General features: G+C 39.8%; 1 protein-coding gene across 1 annotated transcript; it reads right to left on the minus strand.

Annotated features, from left to right (window-relative positions):
• Positions 1-2,418: 2,418 nt before the first annotated feature.
• Positions 2,419-11,949, minus strand: LOC133985488 (wolframin-like). Its single transcript, XM_062425137.1, has 10 exons — positions 11,824-11,949; positions 10,431-10,802; positions 8,495-8,571; positions 8,163-8,307; positions 7,846-8,019; positions 7,623-7,703; positions 7,220-7,380; positions 5,542-5,778; positions 5,344-5,462; positions 2,419-5,076 (listed from the first exon to the last, which is right to left on the minus strand). The coding sequence occupies exons 2-10, from the start codon at positions 10,798-10,800 to the stop codon at positions 3,531-3,533; spliced, it is 2,910 nt and encodes a 969-aa protein (XP_062281121.1). The 5' UTR covers positions 10,801-10,802; positions 11,824-11,949; the 3' UTR covers positions 2,419-3,530.
• Positions 11,950-16,103: the final 4,154 nt, after the last annotated feature.

The following is a 16,103-nucleotide window of genomic DNA, read 5'->3' on the forward strand; positions in this document are numbered from 1 at the left end:
TTATGGATTGCAAAATTGTCCGAACTGTGGATTTCTTGATCGTTAACCTCTGGATCGTGCTTGATGGTGTGTCGATTGCTACAGCTCAGCTTTCTGATGGGGATGAATTTCCCCCTCAGACTGGAGAGACGTTTACATGTTTGTCTTTATTTTAATTCTTCAGGCACTTTTCTTTCTCCACCTCCTCCTCCTCCTCTCTGTATTTGGCCGTTTGTGTGCTCGAGCTAAGCCTATTCTTATCCCCAGCCCACTGTTTTGTGTAACAAAACCCTTCGTGTCTACCAGCGGCAGTGATGAAAAAAATGGGGCATTTATGTAACCGGCTGTTTGTTTGATTTCAGATCAACTACGCCATTTTTGTAACTTCTTGTTAAATGATCTTAATGATGGTAATTATGATGACAATGATACTTATTGATACAGTATGTGTGATGTGCAAGGATGAACTCGGGACCCTCCCCTTAACCCAAGTGCACCCAGACGCCTCTGAACCCTCTCTGATTCAGGACTAAACAATGAACAACTGGTCTGTGTTCAGCGAGGTAAAACATCAACAGTCCTTCAGATAGAAGCAGAATATTATAGCCAAATATGAGGACACATACTCATACCTGCTCCACACACTGTGTTTCAGGCTCAATGTTGAAACAGGCCCTCCAACTTCTCTGATTGTGGATTCTGCTTCTGGTCCAGGGCGGCGTCATGTGCTACTTTGCCGTTAAATACGACTCAAATCAAGCAAAAAAAAACAAAAAAAAGTTAAAAACAAACAAAACAATTTCAACAATCAAGCAAAAAGATGCTGCATGTCACACGGATTTAGCCTAGGTGTTTATAAATTGACTGACTGACTGACTTGGCTGCCTTCTTAACCATTTTAGACCCAGCTGTACAAAGGCTTCAGGGGCCCCGGGGGCCCCGTGCAGCACGAGTAACCATAGATGACCGAGCTCTCCTACCTTTATTTGTGTCTTCGGACACTGAAGCATGTTTACGGTTCATACACTTACATGTACATTTTGAATGAAGCCGTCCAAGAATCAGTTTCTACTCGGTGAAACTGAGAACCACGAAGAATGGGGAATGTTTCTGATTAATGTCGTACTCTAAAAGAAAAAAGAAAAAAAAATCAAAAGGGCATAAATGGTGTCTGTATATATAAACTGTTTTTGACATGTATGAGGTTTAGTTTTTTTAATCCATAAACAGACTGTGGACTTGATCATCTGTATTGATGATTGCCTCTGAAGCTGCAGCAGAGAGATGCTACTTTAATCTCTTCAGCCTTCCTCACTGATTACTTTGCTGATGTGCAAAATTGTTTATTTTTAGAGAACAGTTTATTCTTTTATTTGTCCTTTTTTTGGGAAAACGTGTCAGTTTTACTTCACCTCCTGACCAAACAAATGTCAATTCACATATTTTTGTGTTAATGTATGTTGATGACTAAATTGTCAAATGGACAGTTATAAATAATGTTAATATGTTTTTTTCTGAATAAAGATTTCAACGAAATTGCATCCAATGAGCGTACAGCTGTGGTTTTTATTGCAGTGTAGCTATATAAACCATTATAAGCTATTATGTTAATGTGCATGTTTATAGCTTCAATTTATACAGGTCTACATGGGGTCATTAGGCAGTGGTATCAGCATAGTCATGTAGTCTGAGGCACCACCTAGTGTTGTTACACAGTTATCACATCTGTTGGCAAAATGACTGGCACACACTAGCGTAATGCTTACCAAACCTTTTCTGTCACGCCTCAGATTAGATTTCAGGCCTCCTTTTTTGCATATTAAACTACCAATAACTGGAGGATGTGGTAATGATGGGCGCCAGGTTACATTTTAGTTGAATACAATAACATTCCTGCATATTTCTTTACAAATGGTTCACAAACTGAGTTAGTAGTGAACTAGACTTTTCTAATATTTTAGATTTGGCCTCTTTGCTTGATGAGCATCACACATTTTTATTTAAAAAAAAGATGAAAAGATGTATGTGTGTTTTCCAGCCATGTGCAGCTGAATCTGGTGCTTATCAGATCAGGGACAGCAAACTTCAGAAAGAACGACTGTAAATCCATCATACATTATTTTCTTCTACCATGTCAAGCCTCTCCGTCATGCTCTTCACATACTTTTGTTATCTGAATCAATCTTACTGAAATTAATCTGGTTTTGTTTTTCAAACATATCACATTCATAGACCTTTTGACCTTTCGTAGCAGTAAAGGCACAGGTGGAAATGATTATGTTAACGATGACTCCGTCATGAATAATGTTATTAGTCACACCTATGTTTGACAGTAAAATAAATGATAAGCACATGAATTAATGCTTAAAATCCTGAAATCAGCTTCAAATCTTGAAATGTGGTGTTCTGAACTGATATAATGCAATTACTATTCAAATAAAAACTGGGACAAGCGAATGTTTTCATCATATTTATCGGTCACAGAATAGAAAACAGTAGTGACATCCTAACTTAAAACACATCATCACTCAGGGACTGAAAATGTTCAATATATTAAATCCCTGCACAGCAGGCATGAAAACGAGCAGAGTAGGAGAAAGAAGAGGAGTTAGAGGTGGAACAGGAGAGCACAGAAGGCAGAGATAAACTTGGATAATGGCTCTGTAATAAATATTGGCTCTGATGCAGGTGCGCTTTGAAAAGTAAAAGATTGCAGACATGATTTAGTTTGTTTTCTTCTAAATTATCTTCAGAGTTTATTTTATAGACTATGTTGTATAAGGCACTTAAGATCATTTCCAATACCAACCACTTCAAAAATGACATGTTTGACATCTACTGTATAATATTAAATGATTAAAGCTTAACAGCAATAAAGACTCTTACAAATTCACATCATACTTGCAACTTTTTGTGCCAAACAAATGATCTGACATCTCCTTTCATACTTCTTTGTGGGGCCATACACAACAATCTAATAAGAGTTGTCCACAGTTCAACAAGCAAACTGTAAAATGTAAATACTGATGATTTTTGGCCACAACATATGTCATGATACTGACAAATAAACATGAAATCGGATGCAAGAGATAGTGTTTGTACCGCAGACCAAATCAAAATAACTTCATGAAAAAGTGAAAAGTGATGAAATGTTTTTGACGCACAGCTGACCACAGCTGAGGAAGTTTAGATTGTGTGTTTCTTCCTTTAGTGTTAGGCAATAAGCTGTAAACTTAATCTAAAATCTTCTGTTTCTCCCCTTAGTACACTTAATTTCATTATATTATGTAGTCTCACACGTTTTGGCTCAAACGCTATAATAATGCAAACACAGGACAGAAGACAGAAATGTCTAAATATCTGTACTCCATCTAACAGTAGGCTACTGGCAGGTAACTTGCCTATTTTACTATTAGATTTGATTAAGAACAGTTGAATACAATCAATGTTCTTCAACTGAAGGTACAATGATCATTATCACACATCTTAGAATCAACATTTCATGTCTTCAGAGGTGTGCTTTTAATTCTGTCTGTCTTTCTCTCTCTCTATCACTCCACCTGTGTCTCAATCTCTGTTTCAGTCTCTGTTTCAATGTGTTGCTCTAGCTGAGCGGTCAGGAAGGGGTTGAAGAAGAAGTCAAAGCCAAACTGAAGGGCGTTCTGAGCCGTGCGCCTCCAGTCGTGTTCGATCTTATACTGTCTGCGGCTGAGCACGAGGGTGTCGCCACAGGAGATGCAGTGAATGGCTTTCAGTTCAAACACAGGCCACTTGGAGCCTAAACGTCCCTCCAGAATTGTGCTGAACTCCACCAGGCTTCCTGTATTCAAGTGTAAAAGCACATATTTGAACTCGTTGCTCGCCCGCAGTACAATGTCCTTAGTCGCATCTTCATCCTCTATGATCGTACCGTTCTTGGTCTTTCTCTCCAGCGGCATGCCCATCGTGACTTCAAATTTGTATCGATCAAAGCGTTTGATGTGGCATTCGTGCTTGGCTAATTTTTTAAGTTTACAGAGGGGATCTATTGGAGGGGGTGGCAGGGCAGGCAGGGGCTGAGGCTCCGCTGTGACGTTCTTCACCTCATCACACAAAGGATATGGATCACCATAGAGACAGCGCATCCAGTTCCCCATAAATACAGGTAGCAGGTTGATAACGGAATGGGGCCCGTTCTCAATGTCTGTCACACGGACATATTTGAAACGTCCAGTCCAGGTGACACGATGACCTTCGAGATGTGAACAGAGAATCTGAGTTTGGGCCATGTTAGACTCTTTCCAGGCCTGTGGGCCACAGAGGTTGCTGTACTCAGGCCATGTCAGGGTAGAGTTATACACCTTCATGCCTTCAGACCTGTAGACATACATCCAGCAGAAGAGCACCACTGCACTGAGCCATACCAGGATGAGCTTGACAATGCTACTTCTGGACAATGACCGGAAAACCACGATGGGGTTGAGACTGAAGCGAGTCCACAGCCTCAGGACTACTGGCACAAAACAGATAATAAGTGTGACCACCATCTTGACCACTTCTAGAGCGAGGAACCACTGCAGCAACTGGACGATGAGCATCGCAGCCAGGCCAAGTGAGAGTATAGGCAGGGCGAACAGGAAGAGGAAATAGCCAACGCAGGTCCGAATGAGTCCTATTGCAGAGGCGTTATTAAGAAACACTAAACAGAGCTCACACCAAGTGAAACAAACCAGGTACGGCACCAGGCACAGGTAGATACCCTTGAAGCCTCTCAGTTGGGCCATACGGAGGAGCAGATAGAAAAGGTGGCCGTACAGGAGACAGGGCACGCCCAGGTTTAACACCACTACTTCCCCAAGAGGCACAGTGATGAACGTCTTCCCAAAGATCTTGAGGAACCAGAGGGAGTCTGGCAGGAGGTAAGTGAGGGAGCAAGCCCCAGAGAGGACCTCAGTGGCGAGGGCTTTACGAGCAAAGAGCTGAGCAGAGGCATGAAGGCTGAGGAAGGCAGTGACGGTGAAGAAGAAGGCGATGGTGGCAAGTTCTGAGCAGGGGATCCAGGACTTGTCAGCCACAGGGAAGGAGAAAACCACAAAGACCACTGAGAGCAGGAAGTACCTGAGAAAAAAAAATTGAGGATTTGTTTCACTTCAGTTTTGTTTATTTTTAACCATTAGGTTAAAGAAATTAGATTAAAAGCTTCATTTATCCTGTCCTGGAGATTATAAGTAAAATCATTAGTTATCATTACCATAACAAAAAACAAAAACCTGCTTGAACCAAGCAAAAACTTAATTTGCACGACAGGGTGAACACAAAAAGTGATTAACTCAGCGAACAAATGGATGTTTACACATAGATGAAGGTAAATAGAGGCACACTTACAGGTAGGGCTCCAGGTGTGTCCATCCAAAGTTGGTCTCAGCCTGCTCCAGATCAAGACCAGGTTCAAAGTGAGTAAGCAGGTCTGTCAGAGCCCGGAAATTTTCCCACGCTTTTGAATTCTGTAGAAACCGATGCTTGTTAATTTCTGAATTTACAAAATTAAACATGCATTTAACTGCAGAAACAGAAGTTACCAACCTGGAAAACACGCAGTGTGCAGATGACCATAGAGAAGAATGAGAGGTAGAAAACCAGCAAGGGGATGAGGAAGATGAAGAAGTCAATGGTGAGGTTGGAGATGATGAAGAAGAAGATCAGCGCGTTGACATGGTGGGTGGGGATCAGGGTACTGAGCCACTGCATGCCAGCTCGTGATGCCCAGTCGATGAGGTGCTCCTTGATCTCCAGCAGAGCGTACAGGGGGAACTTCAGCAGCTGGTTGAAGCAAATGAAGAGGTGAGGTCAGAACATCACTGAGGTCCCAAAGTCTTATTATAAAAGAGGAGAATTTCTATGGAAGCTTTTGGTAAGCCCTCTCACTATAGCACCATATATCACTCCTATCACAGAAAATGTACTTGTGCTTCCTCCACACTTTCTCAGCAAATAATTGAAGTTCTCATTTGTGACTGATCGATATTCAAAACTGTGAAATAAATGTAATAACACATCTTGTAGTTTTTCTCAGTGTTTTCAGTGTGCAATCAATACCATCAAAATAGGGACATGGTGATCTAAATAGCATCACTTATGATGAGCTAAATCCAAGTAGGCCTAAGATAAAGACTGACTATAACAACATTGAACATATAATGTAACACTTTAGACAGTGTTTGGGCACTGCTGTTGGTCCGCTCCCATTTTCAGACATGTCATGCACACTTGCAGATATCAGCTGATAAAATGCTTTTACTCCTAGGTTGAATAGTAGGATAAACTATACTTCCCATTTGTGTTTGATCCAGCAGACTGAAACAAGGAGGCAATTTTGTAACTTATACTACAAAAAGCATAGGAAAGGAGGTTGTGTGGTTTAAGTACACATGGGTCAATGACGTATAAGGATTTTCAACAACTCAATTTTAAATAATAAAAACAAGCATATCTAATGCAGTAGTTCAAACATTCAGAATGTTGTGTACCTGACAATTCATATTACAATTTGAAAGTGATTTTAGTGGGTTTTTCAAGATTAATTGGCACTGGCCTTAAAAAAAAGTCATTTGGTGCGACCATGATTCATCTTGAAATGTCTTATATAAATAAAAGACCATCATTTACAAAGATTTAAAAAAAAAAAAAGCAAATACTTTGTTTCCAAACACTTTATATTACTGAAAACTTGTAAAAAAAGATGTGAAGCGTGTTAAGTAAATTAATTTATTTCAAGATGAATCATGGTCGCACCACATGACTGTTTTTAAGGCCAGTGCCAATTAATCTTGAAAAACCCACTAAAATCACTTAATTTCAAATGTATAATATGGATCTCAGGTACACAACATTCTGAATGTTTGAACTACTGCATTAGATATGCTTGTTTTTATTATTCTACAATTGAGTTGTTCTAAATCCTTATACGTCATTGACCCACATACAGGTGGGACAGAAAATGGAAAGTCTAACATTATACATTATGGTGTTAACAACAGGCAACAAACATAAATAATGATTTCCACATAAACACATTGCACTGGTTAATGTCCAAATCATGAACCACAATTTCCACATTTTCCCCATCTCCCCCCTCATTTCTTGTCACAACTTTACTGTCACTGTCCAATAAAAGGTATTAAGAAGAAATCTTCTTTTTTTTTTTTTTTTTTTTTTTTTTTAAATAGATAAACTGAATTTTATTCATCTGCTTGGTTCCCACCTTTTGGTGCAGGGGCAGTTCATCTGGATTTTTCACAACTACGTCATCATCATCGTCATCGTCAGTGCCTCCTGCAGCAGCCATGAATGTTGACGGCGCAATACCCTGAGCGTACTTCTTCGTCATCTCAACAAAGTCATCCAGACCGACATGAGAACTGGCTATAAAGACAAACAGAGGACACATCTTGTAGGTTAATTTACAATTAAAATATAACTTTTATTGTATCTATAATGGTATCTGTTAAAAAGTGATTCAATAAAAAGGATGTATTTATTCCCCTTGGGTTACCTTACGCATGACTCAAATGGGAATAAATGACAAATTGTACATAACCAATCCTTTTAGTGAAGACTTTTTTTTAATTGTGTGTGTTAAAAGTCATGTTTTGGATCATACATACACTCGCTGGTGACCATCGTTTCCAGGACTCTCCTTTGTTTCTTGGCGGAGCTGTTAATTGGGCCCGGGGAGACTGGTTTGCCTGCAGATGAAAAATAAAAGGGACAAAAAATTCCTTTAGCATGTTGATACTTTATTTTTTCCCATGTATGTACTTTATGTAATACTTCATTCATTGTAATTTTATTAGAAATGTTAAATGACAGTATATCCTCTCTCCATACCTGGCTCTGTGTGGACATGTTCGACGTTCTCTAGCATCTCAGAAACGGCCACTGACTTTTTCCTCTCTGGGTTCAACTTCCAGTACATGAGCAAAGCGGCTTTCCGAACTCCTCTCTCAAAACGTGTTTCTGTACACAACTTCTTCACCTCTTCAAAGTTCTCCAGAGTGATGCCTGAAAAACAAGAAGACATTTGCACACTGATGATGGCAAACTATTTTCAGCATCAGCTGAAGGGCAGTCTAATCAATTCCTAACATCAAACCAATGATTTAATACCTGTAGATTGAGAGTGCACATGGGAAATCTTTTGGTACCTTTTCTTGAGGCTAGGCATTGCTGTAGCAGCCTGACGGCGTCCTTGCGGCCCTGTTTAGCAGCCTGGATCAGCCACGTGACTGCTGTACAGTTGTTCAGCTCCTCGTCCTTTTCTTCTGCCAGCGCCAGGAAGTAACGCCCCATCTGGACACACACCCACACACACAGACACTCAGAGACAGTTGGACTTGCAGGGCAAGCATTACTGTGACTTAGGTGACTTGTCCTTCCCAGCAATATGTCATTCTGAAGTATCATTTATCATTAGTTGGCTGATCTGTTGTGCGCCCACCATATGGTCGTTAAAGTCAATTTATTTGTAAACACTGACCTTGGTCTGTGCTTTAGCATCTCCTGACTTTGCTCTGGACTCCAGATCCTCAAAACTGACCTCCTCCTCTGGCTCATCTGAAGAAAACAGAAAATTAAAAACTAAGCACACATTATACAACATTAAATCATTTCAAACATCTTGAGTACATTTTGTGGCTGTTGATGATTTAAGTGTGCAATTCTCCCTTCAGTAAATGGACAGATAACTTAAAAGTGAATTCAAAAATTTGTTCTACTTGTCTGACATAAATAAAGCTGCAATAATTGGTAGATTCATCAATTTGTTAACAACTATTTTGATAATCAAATAATTGATTTTGTCATTTTTTCCAGCCAATACTCCAAATGTTCAGTTGTTGCAGCTCTCTCAGATCTGAGTATTTGAAGCTTTTCTGTGTCAGACATGATAGTAGACTACATGATTTGACTTTGGACTGATGGTTGGACAAAACACGATATTTGAAGACATCACATTGACTTTAATGAAATCAAAGTGGGTATTTTCTGACATTTTATAGACAAAACAATTCATAGATTAACCGAGAAAAATAACTCAATCGATAATGAAAACAATCATTAGTTGCAATTTTAGACAAAAATATGTAAACTAAACATGAAAATGTGTAATATCATTAGTCCTATCTGCAGCTGATATTGACAAGCATGTGTGCAAAATGCACACACTCAAAATTGTTGTCTTACCAACCCAGCTGTCTAATCCTGACACTGTACCACATCAGCAAAAATATTTAGCTTACCCTGTTTTACATGTCCTGAAACCACTGAGCAAGCTCTTTCAATTTCATGTGTTCAAATAAAATGTATCTGAACATGGAAACCTTTCATTTAAATGCCTGTAAACTAAAAAATTGAGAAATGATTTCTCTAAAAAATAAAACTTCTTTGAGTATTATAAATACAATCACAGTTTTTTAAAATACTTGCGCATGGTCACGCAACAGGAACAGAAATATGGAAACACTCCAATTCACACAACCCATCAGCACTGTGGCAGTTAATAACACAAGAGATCCCAGAGTGTGAGCATGAGTCAGATCCTTCCAGAAAAAGCTCCTCTCCTGATGAAACTGTCCCACTGAAACCTGTTGGTTTAATTATCATCTTCTTTAGGCTGATGACTTCTGCTACTCTGTGCCTCTCTGAAGCAAGAGCTGCATCTAATGAGAAGTAATCTTTGTGATACTGGGAAAAAGACGGGGGTGGTAACAATCACTTTCCAAGATGCCAAAACGCCCACAGGCTGGAAATGATACTGCTTGTCTCAGAGGGCAAAGGAAATGTGATGGGATCCAGTAATTTCCACCAGATGCTCCACAGTTCTCTGGTTCGCTGTTCAAAACTAGACCCACCAACTGATAGCTTGAATATTTGTTCAAGGCAGTCAACAGTAGCTCCTGGTTGCTACACATAGAAACTTTTATTAGCTACAATATATTATCTACTCAATTCTGGACAAGTAGACACATGCGTTATCACAGTGTATTTTTAACAGCACAAGCTCTGATGGAAAAACCGTGGTCCAAATTAAATGACTATGGTGTTAGTTTTCACGCGTTCCAGTAATTACATATCTGGATGTCAATGCCATGCCAAGTCATGCAGTACATGAAAATATGATATTGCCAGAAGAGCTGACAGGTCTCCTGTTATGTGAACTTCACACACTGGGTTTTGGCTAAGCAGAGTTGAAAAGATAGAGGTGAGACAGGTTTTTTTTCTCAGGTCAGCAAAATGGGAGAGGCTACTTTACATGTTGTGGGAAATGTCTGTAGTTGTCATGGAGACATAACACTTTATACTGCACACTGGGAGTGTTGGTTGCACTGATTGCTGGAGAAGAAGGAGGTGAAATTGAACTGTAAAGATTTTGTTTTATGATTATAATAGGTCAAATGTCAGAGTCTGATTCTCACCTGGTTCAGGTGTGGGAGGAGGCTGTAGAGGTGTGGCATGGGCTCCAGATGGGGGATTTGCCGTAGAGGCTGCATTGAGCTGAGATCTGCCCACCTGAGAGGGGCTTCTGATGGGCATGCGAAGAGGGGAGGCAGGCGGTGTGGATAGGGAGGAGGAACGGGAAGAAAGACCAGGAGAAGCCTGAGAGGAGGCGGGGGAGGGAGAAGGTGACAGTGTTGTTGGAGCTGTTGGCATGGAGAGTTTAGGCTTAGGCCGGTCTGAGGATGGTGTGGATGTGGTAGCAGATGAGCTTGTAGAGGCAGGGCCCGTCCTCAGGGATGAGAGGCTGAGTCTTGGGGTGGATGAGGCGCCGGTCGGCGGTGGATCCATGGCTGAAAAAATAAACAGGCAACAGTCAGAGACCACACCAGTGTGTGTTCACAAACACAAAGACGTTTCACAATATGCTTTTATTTGAATATGCTAAGCACCTGTTCAAGGAGAAACAGCTGACTATGTAAGAGTATGAAGGAGAAGGAAGTTACAGGGAAGGAGAGACAGCACCTGTGGGGGAGTAGCAGCTGTTCTGACAGGACACTTTCTCTTTCCATTTCAACACCCCTCCACTTACTCAACTATAACAGTCCAGAGCACACAAACGAACCAGTGAGGCTCTTGTGAGTGCTCTCTAAAACTAATGGGTTGGTGGAATAAAAAAAATACAGCATAATGTCATGATATTTAGCATGAAAATATTATAACAATCATGTGAGGCTAAGAGAAATAATAATAGTCATCATCTAATTGGATAGAATCAACAAAGTCTGCCAATGTTATCCACTGGTAACAAATATACCATTAAAAAAAGGCATTAATTTCAGGCTCCATGCTGACCATGTGCTACTGTGCCAAGGGTCCACACATTTCTATTACAAAACAACCACACAACAACAACAACAACAACAACAACAACAACAACAACAACAACAACAACAACAACAGGTGTCTCCTTAAAGCATTTTGACAACCTTTTGTTTCCCGTGACAGCAAAACCAACCATGTGGTCTCATGCAGTCTATTTTAGATGTTATCAGGTGAGCCCTGTGCAGCTATATTGAGAAGGTGACATCCCTCAAGTGCCCTGACTGGAAACGTGATGAGTCCCGCAGGAATTCAGGGAAGCCCCCTCTTTGCTAAAGAAAAAACAGCTCCAATGACACTGATTTCACCGGTGGACTGGACATGCATATGGTGACCTCAACAACTAGAATACAGTGTGCACACGGTGTCAAAGTCTTTCTCTAAGTTAGCTGACATATAAAAGCCTGGTAGATGTGGCAGGCAGCTGAACTAGCAGGTGTTTTTTGTTGCTAATGCTAACTTGTCATGTTCAAACTACTCTTGTCCGCTCACCTTTAGGACCAGAGCGCCGGTTTACTTTTAATCCTTCTGCTGAAAGCTTAGCTATTTCACTTTCTTCGCTATTCGGTGTCCCAAGTCATTCTTCACTTTCGCTTTTGTGAATTCAGCCTGTCCGCTGTTTCTTCGTGGTCAAACTCACAAACACACACACTAAGCACAGCACCGTCTGCCAGCTGCTTCACATGATGGCCACGCCCACTTCTTGTTCTCTGTGTTGTGATTGGACAAAGACGAAGGCTCGGGTTTCTTGAAGCGTTTTTGATTGGCTGAAAAAGCGAGACGTTTAAATGATGGCCGTCAGTCAAAATCAATCAACTGTCGAAAGATTTTTTTTTTTCCAAAACTGGGTTTCAGGGATATTTATTTATCTATTTAAATGTCCATAGTAAGGAGCCTCAATACTTTATCTGTATGTTTCGTTTAACGTTTGCTCTGTTTTTTGTAAATCCTTGTTCGGTGTGTTTTGCCATGTATTATCAGTTCACCACCAGGAGATGGCAGCACATGGCATGTTGTTTCCGTTCACTAAACTTTGCTAAACTATTTAAAACATTTAATCTGCCATTGTGCTATTTATCTTTAACCCCCACCTCCCTTCACCACCACCACCACCATACAGATGTATGTAGGATACAAGACATAATATTGTTGTGTACCTTCTGGTGTTTTTTAAATTGTTTATCACTGTTGTTTAGATTAATATAATAAAGAAATAGCCTATATGATTTTTGGTCAATGAAGGTGTGTATCATTATTATTATCATTATTATTATTATTATTATTATTATTATTATTATTATTATTATTATTATTATTATTATTATTATTATTATTATTATCATCATCATCATCATTCAGCAACAATAATCAGGTAAAACTGTGAAAACCTTCCCAAATCTATGTTTTAAGTGTAATATTTGATGTGAGGTTTATTCTCTGACAGCAGCATGTTATTTGAGCCCAAACATAAGTTACTGATTGTTTGTACTGTAGCTTCTTGCACACGACAGAGCAACTTGCCACAAGGAGCACTGGGAAAGGAAAACATTAACGTTCAGATGAGGGGGGCCCAGGCAAAAAGGAAAGCAAGCAGACAACAAAAGGACTTGTAAAGAGAAGGGCTCAGAGGAAAGACTAAGATTAAAGTTCAAGTCTGGGAATGAGGGTAGATAACACAGGGTGGGAAAACAAATGAAATGGGGGCAGTAATTGCTTAACTGCAGCTGCACTGAAGCAGTTATGTAAATGGATCTCGATTAGTAGATTAACGCAATCCAGTTGAGAGGATAAGCAGGACCCTTATACTGGTTTTTGGTCTTTCACATGCACACATTCAATCTATATTAGGCAATCTGTCCTTTAAATAGGCTTAGACACACATGCTCACAGACGCAATTCCCATCTAGGTAAAACAGCTCAAGATAAATATACGTAATAATGAGCTTATTATGAGTCCAAATCTTTTGATTATTCAAATCTCCTAGGTAGGCTAGACATGCCCCTGCCTGACACTTTTTCTATGTGGTCATTACTTAAGCAATTGAAATTGAAACAAGCTGGTCTGTCTACAATCTTTTTTACTTCAGTCTGCTTGTTTGTGACTCTGTATCCCCTCCAGGACTCCACATCACATTTTCCAATCTCATATCTGGTGAGCCGTCTATGTCAGTGGCAATGACAGAATGGAGACCATTAGTCCAAAAATACCCCCCCCCCCCCCCCCCCCCACCTCTTCCTCTCTTAGTAACAGTTCCCCATATATACAATAAAAAAACGCACCCACAGGCTCCCCCAGCAATGCCAATGGCTCGCACAGGAAGAGAGACCTGAGGAGGAAGAAGAGGAGGTGTGGTCAGTAACCATGGCAACCACAAAAGGTTTTGTGAGAACAGACATTGATTGCAGTGAAGATGAGTATTTCCATCACTAATGCAGCTCAGTAACCACTCTGACCTTTGAAGTTTCCCTTTGCAGGGAAACAGGCTGTAATACTGCATGTACTGTAGCCAGCTCATACTTTTTTATGGTGTAGTTACTTAATAAATATTATTTACTGCATAGTTATAACACCAGCTTGTTTATGTTATGATACCAAAAGAACTGCCATGATGCCATACAATCAGGTATCACATTGAAGAAATTGAGGAAAGAGTGGAGTTAACCCAGCTCTGGTAATGTTTGGGACTGATCGGAAACATCCTGTATTCAAATCACTGGCACTTCCTACACACTTTCTACACTAAGTGGAGAAAACTCAACTCCTTGCCGTGGCATACGTCCCCTCTTAGCTGGCAGTCCTCTGTGTATTGATCTGCTGCTATTTAAGGCCTGTGGAAAGGCTTGCAGGAGACAGGGAAACAGGAGAAAAAGAAGTCATATAAAAGGGAAGATAGAAATCAATGTATGCAAAACCTCCCGATTTGCTCTCAGTCCCAACATGGTCAACAGGTCGAAGCATTTTTCTTAAAAAAAAAAAAAAAAGTTATCTTATGAGATATCAAAACACATTCCTATCTTGAAAATGCACACTGCTGGTATTAAGATTTACGATTAAGATACACATTATTATTATCCTAGAGGGAAACTAGTTTGCAGTGTGTGCAGAAAACCTAACGTAGACAACAACAAAAAACCCACACACTAAGGAAGAAAGAGAAACAATCAGCAGCAATCCAAGACACAGTCCATTCATGGCATATGTCATTAGTAAAACTACACACACATGCACAAAAAACAACAAAAACCAAAACTACACATCACCATCCAGCACTGCTCATGATGTACAAAAGTTCAATGTGAGAGAAGACACAATGCAGCCCAGAAATATACACAATACACAATACTTTCAACTGTGCATCACTAACTATAGTACTAGTCTCATGTGCAAAACATACACACCAGTGTCGACAGTATATTGATTTTCGAGTTGGATGTCATTTACAATACTCACATTTATTAGTCTCTTAACTTAAATACCAAATAATGTCGGTTAAAGTTAAATTTGCAAATGTAGTAACACATTGTTTATTTACAGTTTCAGCCACATTAACTAATACAAATGCATCTTTGTAACTCTGTTGACTCACATTCTTCCTACATTAAACAACTTGTTTCATGATTCTGGGTGTGGGCAGTTTAATAGTGTAATGGAACTAAGTACTGGAATGGCTAAAGGAACATTTAACACAGGCAGTTCCATTAAACTACTCATATTTCACTCAGAAACTCAGAGGCAAATTCTTGTTTAAAAAGCTTCTAAATATCAAATTAGCTTCAAAGGCTATTTTCTACTGTTATCTGTGAGGTTGTCGTCTTGTTATGTTCATGATATGACTTAATTTTTTGGGGGGATGGACATGGAACATCAGGCTCAGATTGTTTTTAACTGACTAACAGTGGTGAGTCATTCCCGGGAAGCCTAATTATCTTCATATGAAAGTGTTACGTCACCATGAGCACTCCAGCAGAATGTGGGGACTTGTGTTTACATTGTGGAAAAAAGTTTTAATATCTTAAATATACTGAAAGGTGTCCAATGTTTGATTCGGTCTCAGTTTGTGTGTGTGTGTTACCACTATCCCTCATTTGATTCTCTGGTCCCCTCTGAATACCAAACGCTGTCTCTATAAGGTATAATAAGTTTAATCTGCTAGCAGTCATGAATATGTTAAGCTTATTATGGACAGCTCTCATGGATATGCAAAAAACCAAACAGCGAGTCCTCGCATTACCAAGTTTCTCATAACTGGGCCAAAGAGCTGGAAATAGGCTGACTGACTACATATAGTACTGTTGATATATAGAGAGAGTGTTTTCAATGCTAATGAGTAAGACTGTTGTGTTTTCACATTGAGAAATCTGTGATTAAGATGCTTGTAAAACTTGAAAACTGAGCCTAATCAGTGCACCTTTTCTTAGAAGCATTGCTCATGATTTTCATTTATACCTGCTATCCATTTTACACTTTAATCATCACCAGTATCACCTAAATCTGGAGACTGGCTGTTCTTTTACTTGAGGATGGCATATCACAAGGCCTAGTCACAATGTTACTGTGACGTCAAATGGAAAAAGGATTCCCTGTTTCCGAAAAGTCTCCAGTTCTCCCGTTGTTCTTTCAGAGGGAGTCATGGAACAAAAAAACAGACCCTCATAATACCACGTTGCCTAAAACAGTTTAAAAAAAAAACCTCAGGCAAAACAATTAACATAACTCTCATTACTGCTCGCTGACACACATTTGCTCTCTGAGTCAACCCCTCACCAAAACA

This window comes from Scomber scombrus, chromosome 9 (assembly GCF_963691925.1).
Source record: "Scomber scombrus chromosome 9, fScoSco1.1, whole genome shotgun sequence".
Taxonomy (NCBI): domain Eukaryota; kingdom Metazoa; phylum Chordata; class Actinopteri; order Scombriformes; family Scombridae; genus Scomber; species Scomber scombrus.